This window comes from Lolium rigidum, chromosome 5 (assembly GCF_022539505.1).
Source record: "Lolium rigidum isolate FL_2022 chromosome 5, APGP_CSIRO_Lrig_0.1, whole genome shotgun sequence".
In the NCBI taxonomy this organism is placed as follows: Eukaryota; Viridiplantae; Streptophyta; class Magnoliopsida; order Poales; family Poaceae; genus Lolium; species Lolium rigidum.
The window spans coordinates 187,612,327-187,620,144 of NC_061512.1; the positions used below are offsets into that span (position 1 = coordinate 187,612,327).

The following is a 7,818-nucleotide window of genomic DNA, read 5'->3' on the forward strand; positions in this document are numbered from 1 at the left end:
CTATGATAGGAACCCCCTTCGCCAACCCCTCGGGGGTGACTGTTCGCAATACCATGTTGGATGACTCTTTTTACCCATGTGCGAAGGGTGTATCGGTACTAGTAGCACCTTAGGTTAGGAAGTCGGTATAGTAAGCCTTGGTGCAATGGGGGCGGGGGGGGGGGATTAAAATTTAAGTTTAGTGTACTCCAAGATTGCGCAATCACACACAAAATTGATTTGGGAGGTTGAGAAGATTTCTATTGTTTCTTCATATTAATAGTATGAAATTGTTTCGGGGAAATTAGTCGACAAATCCTGTGTAACTAGACTAGCATTCTTCTGGTAATGAAATCCTTAGCATGACACCACCGCCAAGCACCTATGTTGTGGGGTTGAAGATGACACCAAGAGGGATCAATGGAATGGGCTTACACTTAGCAGATAAGTTACGACCAAGTGGCGCTTTGGCCTTTGCACATGCGGAAAGGGGTGTGTTTAGCCTCTCATACAATATTCACCATGAGAAGTGGTGAAAGTTCAAGGGTATCCTCTATTGAAGAAGAAAAGAAACCAAGAAGTAAGAAGCTTGCTATTAATTAAGCAACACATGTTCCTTCCTAGGGTTGGAAAATGCATATCCAAAACCTTGTCTCTTTCAACATGTGGTTCCACTACTTGTTAAGATTGTTCCAATCCCTAACACTTGAAGTAAAAAGTACCATTGGCGTTATCCAAGATGATGAAATATCTGTTCATAAGATCTTCTAGTTTTATATAGATAAAACTTGTTGTATTCTCATTTGATGACATTGCATGAAGATTTAGGTGAGCTTGACCCCTAGTTTTACGATGATTTTAGTTTATCGCGTGAACGTTTTGGTTTTATGTGTTGATATTGTCGATGCTCTTTTGAGGAAGCTAACCCTCTAGACGATGGATGTCACTTCTTACTAACTTATATTAGATGTTTGTCGGTGTTAAGTGCTCACTACAGGTGATTGTCACTTGTGCCGACACATGCTTATCACAAGTTACTTCTGACCCATAACCTCTGACGGACTTAAAACCGTCCAACGATGGGGTTTAAGAGGCATTCAACACTGATTCATTATATACAAGTGCATTTTTGGCCTTGGTAAATACATTATGAACCATAAAAAGTTGGCCTAGATAGACTATTTTCTATAAACAACAACAATGTTATCTCCCATTTTTATTATGGGAAAGTTGTTGCTGGACAACATGATAGGTACACCTTCTATGGCAGCCATCCCTTTTCGTGTAGACATTTGTTCATAAAAAATGGCCTTCTTGTTTCTCCAAATGGCTGATCATATAATCTCAAAAGTCAGAGGATCAACTATTAGAGATGTAATACTGACACGTATACGAGATGGTGTAGAGCTGAGATGGCCTGATTAGAAGAACTTGTCACAATAATGTCATCGACATAAATAAGAATATATACAGTGATCCCGACCTTGTCAAATAGGAACAACGAGGTGTCAGCCTTGGATGGAATGAACCCAAGAGTATGAAGTTTTGAGCTTAGACGAGAGTACCAAGCTCGAGGAGCCTGTTTCAGACCATAAAGAACTTTGTCAAGCTTGCATATGTAGTTGGGCGTAGCGGAAGACTCAAAACCAGGTGGTTCTCCCCTTTGCTCTGAGGATATTACTAGATACAGGAGTCTTGTTGGTGCTCTTCAGTATTTGACCCTGACTAGACCTGATATTTCTTTTTCCGTTAATAAGGTATGTCAGTATCTTCTTGCTCCTACAACTGCACATTGGACTGTTGTCAAAAGGATTTTGAGGTATATTCATGGCACAAGCCGAGTTGGTCTAACCTTTCAGAGGTCTTCCTTCACTCTTCTTAGTGCTTATTCAGATGCTGACTGGGCAGGTGATTTAAATGACATACGCTCTACTGGTGGATTTGCTATCTTTTTTGGTCCCAATCTTATTTCTTGGACCGCCAGGAAACAACCTATTGTGTCTCGTTCCAGTACAGAGGATGAATATAAAGCTATTGCAAATGCCACGGCCGAGCTTATTTGGGTTGAAGCTCTTGTTCGCGAACTTGGTGTGGCACTCAAGGAGAAACCATGTTTGTGGTGTGATAATCTTGGTGCCACCTACGTGTGTGCTAACCCAGTTTTTCATGCTCGTACTAAGCACATTGAGATTAATTTTTTCTTTGTTCGGGAACGGGTTGCTCGCAAGCAACTTGATGTTAGGTTCATCTCCAGCAAAGATCAGATTGCAGATGGCTTCACCAAATTCTATGTTCCAGGAAACTAGATGAGTTTAAGTGTAATTTAAACCTCTTCCAGGGTCTAGATTAAGGGAGGTATTAGAGATGTAATATTGACACGTATACGAGATGGTGTAGTACACCACTCGTATACGGGTCCAACTCTGTATTGCCCTGCGAGGGGCTATTCCTCGCTAATATTAACACGAACCTGGTGGACCGAAAGGTCACACCGTTCCACCCAACAATTAATCACGTTAACATCAACAACTCTACATTTTTTGGGTGCACCGTAGATATGGAAATTGGAGATTTTACGAATATATGTTTATCATTCTAAGTATCTTTATGGTCACAATAAATCATACACTTTGTCAGGTTGGAAGAAACAAACAATATACAGTTAAGTTTCTATGTAGAAGTAAAACATGGACCTTAATGCAATACTAGACGGTCCTGGATATATAAGGGGTGCATCTACCATAGGGTTCTGAAAAAAACCTCCCTTCCATCATTCAAATTCCTTCATCACTTGCACGCGTGTGTGCATGGCAAACACATGGAGCTGGCTAAAAGAAGTCTGAAATGGATGAGCAGATAGAAAGAAAAAAAAAAGGAAAACATGGTAGATTTGCATATCTCTCTCTCTCTCTCTCACACACACACACACACCGAACCACTTGATTTCGTTTACTTATTTTCTTAAGTGTTGTTCTAAGACCACTGTCGATGATTTTATTTTTTTACTTTGCAGTATATATACGGACGCAATCGCATGACGGTAATTAATTGAGCAATAATCCTACACCTACAGGCTGAATGTTACGGACTATGCCTTACGGACAAACGTGGCTTGTTGTGGTTGGATTACTGTTGATTGAGTCGTCATAAAGAATAGTAAGATATATTCCGATCGAAGTGCTCGGTCGATCAAGCCCATATCTCCTGGTGATCAAACAGGGAGATCCTCTGGTATGGATTGAAGGGGTCCTCGAAGTCCCATGCCGACGTCGGCGCCGGCTCTGGCGCTGGCGTGGCGACCATATCGTCCAGCCCCATCATGTACATGGGCTCCACCGGCCACTCCATGAACTGCGGCAGCCAGTCGTCGTCGAAGCCGCCGCCGCTTGACGCCGAGGCGCTGGACGAGGAAGAAGAAGACGACTCGGTTGGTGACGAAGAAGCCGTGCCGCAGCTGCTGCTGTCGAGCTGTGCCGGTGCGACGAGGTCGTCGCACGGCAAGATGATGTCGTCCAGAAGCTGCATCATGGTCGGGACCTCTTCGGGGCAGCAGAACATGTCTTCGTGAGGACCCGACTGACTGCTTTCTGTGGCCACCGCCGCGGCCTTCTCCTCAGCCACAGGCAGCTTCGAGTCGCCGCCGCCGGAGGGCCGTTGCGGCTGCTGCTGTAGGGGTTTGTGAGTGACGGGGTCGATCCCCATCTTCCTGAGCTTCTTCTTGATGTGCGTGTTCCAGTGGTTCTTGATCTCGTTGTCGGTGCGGCCGGGCAGGTGGGAGGCGATCTTGGACCACCTGTTGCCGAGCTGCTCGTGCAGGTCGACCACGGTCCGCTCCTCCTCGTCGGAGAGCAGGCCGCGCTTAAGGTCCGGGCGGAGGTAGTTGGTCCACCGCAGCCGGCAGCTCTTCCCGCACCGGAGCAACCCTGTCCGCACAAACGCCAGTAACAACAACACGTTAAAACATTGGTCAAATTAATGGAAATTTACTACTGCGAGCCGTGACATGCATGTATAACGATTCTCCGCATGTGTAGGGAAGGGAGCGAGTGACAATTAACCCACCGGCGAGCTTGGGGACGGCTCTCCAGCAGCATTGGCCGTTGCCGATGAGGAAGCTGACGAGCTTTTGGTCCTCCTCCGCCGTCCACGGGCCCTTCTTCAGACCCACCTTATCGCAGCACGGCTGCCTCCCCATTGCCGCTAGCTAGCTTTGCACACACAAAGATCACTTCACTCGCAAGAAAAGAGTACGTAGCAAATTAACAACCTTGAGCCGAGTAGCCAACTAACTATGTTCGTGTAGCCTCGGACTTTGATTTGTTTGGGTAGTAAGTACTAGGTAGTAGCTAGCAGATGGTGGTTTAGCTTTAGTTACATATACATGAGAGGCCATTGCCGATTTGCTACCTTCCTTTATATAGGAGGAAAAGGAAGAACAAGACAAAGGGGCCGGTAGCTAATCTTAGCATAGTTAGCATCAACTGGTGACTAACTTTGCAAGTAGGGTTCTTTTTTTTTTCTTTTTTGCAGTGCAGCGTGTGTGTGTGTGCGCGGAGGACCAGGATCAAGTCTCTGTCTTGGGGAGGAGCTATCAGGATGACGTGTCGTGGTGCTGAGGCGACTGGCATGTAGGACCCGGCATTGGTGTTGCCAACGGGTCCAGCTGCTGCTCACGGGTCTCTTTTGCTTGCTTTGCAAGTGCTGCATGCCCTGCTAAGCTTTCAAGCTTTTATTTGGATCCTCGTTTGTTGCTCAATCAAGGGTTTTCAACGGGATTATTTTTGGGCCTGTAATTAGTCTACTCCATCAAGTCCTTATCATTTGTTTAGCTTCTAAACTTGCTAATTATACTGGTTTCCGTTGTAGCAAGACATGCATTTCCTAGTTTATTTAAATATAAGAGTGTTGCACGGTGGAACCTGGGTCTAGGCGCACCCAATTTTTCTAAAATTGTAAAATATACCATTTAAAAGTTTCGAAAGATTGAAATAAAATTGTGCACGTACATATTATTTTGATACTACTCGAGTAAAATTTTCAAGAAAAATATAAATGCATATGGTCTAAACGAAAATGGCAAAAATTCTAAATGGCACTTCAATGATTGGATTTCTATTGTTAAAAGAAATGCAAATTTTCAGTTTTTTTGTGTGTACGCAACATATGGCAATATTTTGCCGTAAAATTTGCACGGGTGAGTATCAAGATGATATATACATTTTTGTCAATAAAAAGAGTATATTAATATCGTAAAGATACCAATTACACCACCGCATTGACCTAGCAGCCTTACGGATGCACACATCAAAAACAACAAGAAGAATTAAAATAAGAGAAAAGTCATGCTATAGAGATATATTCTTTGAAGCAGCAACACTAACACCACCTAGGTAGCATCAGAAGTCCAGCTTCTCCAAAACCGACGACTCCAAGAAGGGAACAGGACACAAGCGTCATCGTCATCGCCCGATCAAAGATCTTAGGTTTTCACCTGAAGAAAAAGTTGCCACTCGTGAAAAAATGCCTTGAACAAGGCCATTACCAGGCACAACCAATTAAGGCCAGACCTTGGATTTTCACCCTGGAAGGTAGGACTCCGAATTTCTCCTGTGCTGTTGCCCCCACTTCCGAAGCCACTACTCCAAATCACATATCACCAAGCCAATTCAACATCTCAACGAAGAGTCGAATCATCATTGCTACTCCCTAGATCTCGGCATCCATGACATTATTGTTATCACCGGAATTTGACCGAGTCAGAGGTGGGCCGCGATCAAGATGGATTTGAAGAATATATATATAGAAGAAATACGTGAATCGGCCTTACATGCAAAGTTTGGGCTAGTTGGCCCGTGTATCTGTAACATATTAGGATACGTGTCGGTTAGATAGAGTTTGACCCGTGCACGGTTAGGTGCACGCCTAAATTAGAAAGTCCCCTGGACTATAAATATGTATCTAGGGTTTATGAAATAAACAACAACCAACGTTCAACACAAACAAATCTCGGCGCATCGCCAACTCCTTCGTCTCGAGGGTTTCTCCGGTAAGCACCATGCTGCCTAGATCGCATCTTGCGATCTAGGCAGCACAAGCCTACCCACGTTGTTCATGCGTTGCTCGTGCTGAAGCCTTTTTGATGGCGAGCAACGTAGTTATCTTAGATGTGTTAGGGTTAGCATTGTTCTTCGTATCATATGTTGTCGTAGTGCAACCCTTAATACATCTAGCCGCCCTTACACCTATCTTAGGTGTAGGGGCGGCACCCCGCTTGATCATAATTTAGTAGATCCGATCCGTTACGGTTGCTCCTTGTTCTGCAAGGATTAGTTTAATATCCGCAATAGTTAGGCCTTACAAAGGGTTGGAGGATCCAGCGGCGTGTAGGGTGGAGTTTGCTAGCCCTAGACAGGATGTTCCGGGATCAACCTCGTGTTGGTTTTTAGGCCCTATCTAGGATCGGCTTACGGTCACCGTACGCGAGCGCGAGGCCCAATCGTGAGTAGGATGATCCGATTATGCGGTGAAAACCCTAAATCGTCGTAGATCTCATTAGCTTTATCTTGATCAAGCAGGACCACCATATATTCGGACACCTTGTACGAATCATGGGTGGATCGGCTCTTTGAGCCGATTCACAGGATAACCCGAGAGCCGATCGAGGCTCGTATTTAATGTTTACGTGTATGCCATGCGAGAAACTAAGCGAGGCATCATCCAACACCTTCCCGACCAGGTATAGGTCAGGTGGCACGCCCTTGCGATAGCATCGGACGTGTGACCGGGAGGCTTTGCGGGCCGTCGCTCCGAGGGACCGGGGCCAGCCGCAGCCCTAGTTGTTCCCGGCTCTACCGTGTTGCCGGCCGCTGCCCGCCGGTGGGTTTCGACCGCAACACATTCCGGCACGCCGGTGGGACAACCTTCGACATCCACCACATCGCCATCTACATCCGAGATGGCGGAAAGCACTCCGGTCAAGTACGAGGATCCGCCCGATGAGCTCAAGAAGAAACATGACGAGATCAAGGCAACCCTCGAAGCCGAACTCATCGGCTCTTTCCACGGAACCCGCTCCCATGGTGTCGGTGGAAGGGGTTCACACCTGAAGGCGCACTCGATGGAGTGGACCTGTCCGCCCCGTCGAAGAACGCACCAGGTCGCCGCGTCGGAGATCAACTACATGGTGGCTCATTCGCCGCACCGCCACTCGAGAGCCTGGTGAACACTTTGGAGCGTGTCGCTCCGCGCGTGGTCCAGAAATCATGGGCCACCGGTATTCTCCGTCGGGACCAGCTCCGGGGACTTTCAAAGGAGAGATGCCACTCCAGTCCCATCCTCCGCTGCCGTTCGCATGGGCAGCACCGGAAGTGCCGAACTCATCGGCATACGTCGTCTACAAGATTGGTGGTGATCCTAGTGACTACCAATTCCTACCCGAGGCACCCAAGGAGATCCCGCACGGATACGCGTGCGCATACGTACTGCGACTGCAATACCTGGGCACTCTCGAACCAGGTTGCAATAGCAGGGGCCTCTGGAACAGCAGGAGGAACGTCGGGAGCTGATCTTGAGAAGCAAACGTGGTTAGCTAAGTACGCCACTCCGACAAACCTCCAGAGCCCAGCACCTGCAGTTGGCTCAGAACCGGAAAAACAAGCATGGCTGGCTAAGTATGCCACCCCGGCGAATCTTCAGGGTTCGACACCTTCAGCCATCACCGCGGATCAGATTTGTACAATCCTGAAAGATCAGTTCGGCATGATGCCGAAAAGGAAGGCGTTCGGCTACACCAAGCCGTACCCCAACGATTACGAATTGATCCCGCTACCACCCAAATAT

General features: G+C 46.8%; 1 protein-coding gene across 1 annotated transcript; it reads right to left on the bottom strand.

The window, feature by feature from the left end:
- Nucleotides 1-2,914: 2,914 nt before the first annotated feature.
- Nucleotides 2,915-4,335, bottom strand: LOC124654126 (transcription factor MYB20-like). The gene is made up of 2 exons (XM_047193159.1): nucleotides 4,042-4,335; nucleotides 2,915-3,902 (listed from the first exon to the last, which is right to left on the bottom strand). Exons 1-2 carry the CDS (start codon nucleotides 4,172-4,174, stop codon nucleotides 3,169-3,171), a joined length of 867 nt encoding a protein of 288 aa, XP_047049115.1. The 5' UTR covers nucleotides 4,175-4,335; the 3' UTR covers nucleotides 2,915-3,168.
- Between the last annotated feature and the right edge of the window lie 3,483 nt (nucleotides 4,336-7,818).

Excerpts from the sequence above, each read along its gene's own strand:
- LOC124654126 (XM_047193159.1), bottom strand. The coding sequence starts at position 4,174 with ATGGGGAGGCAGCCGTGCTGCGATAAGGTGGGTCTGAAGAAGGGCCCG. Across the intron at positions 3,903-4,041 it reads AGCCGTCCCCAAGCTCGCCG|GGTTGCTCCGGTGCGGGAAG; the intron begins GTGGGTTAATTG and ends TTGTGCGGACAG.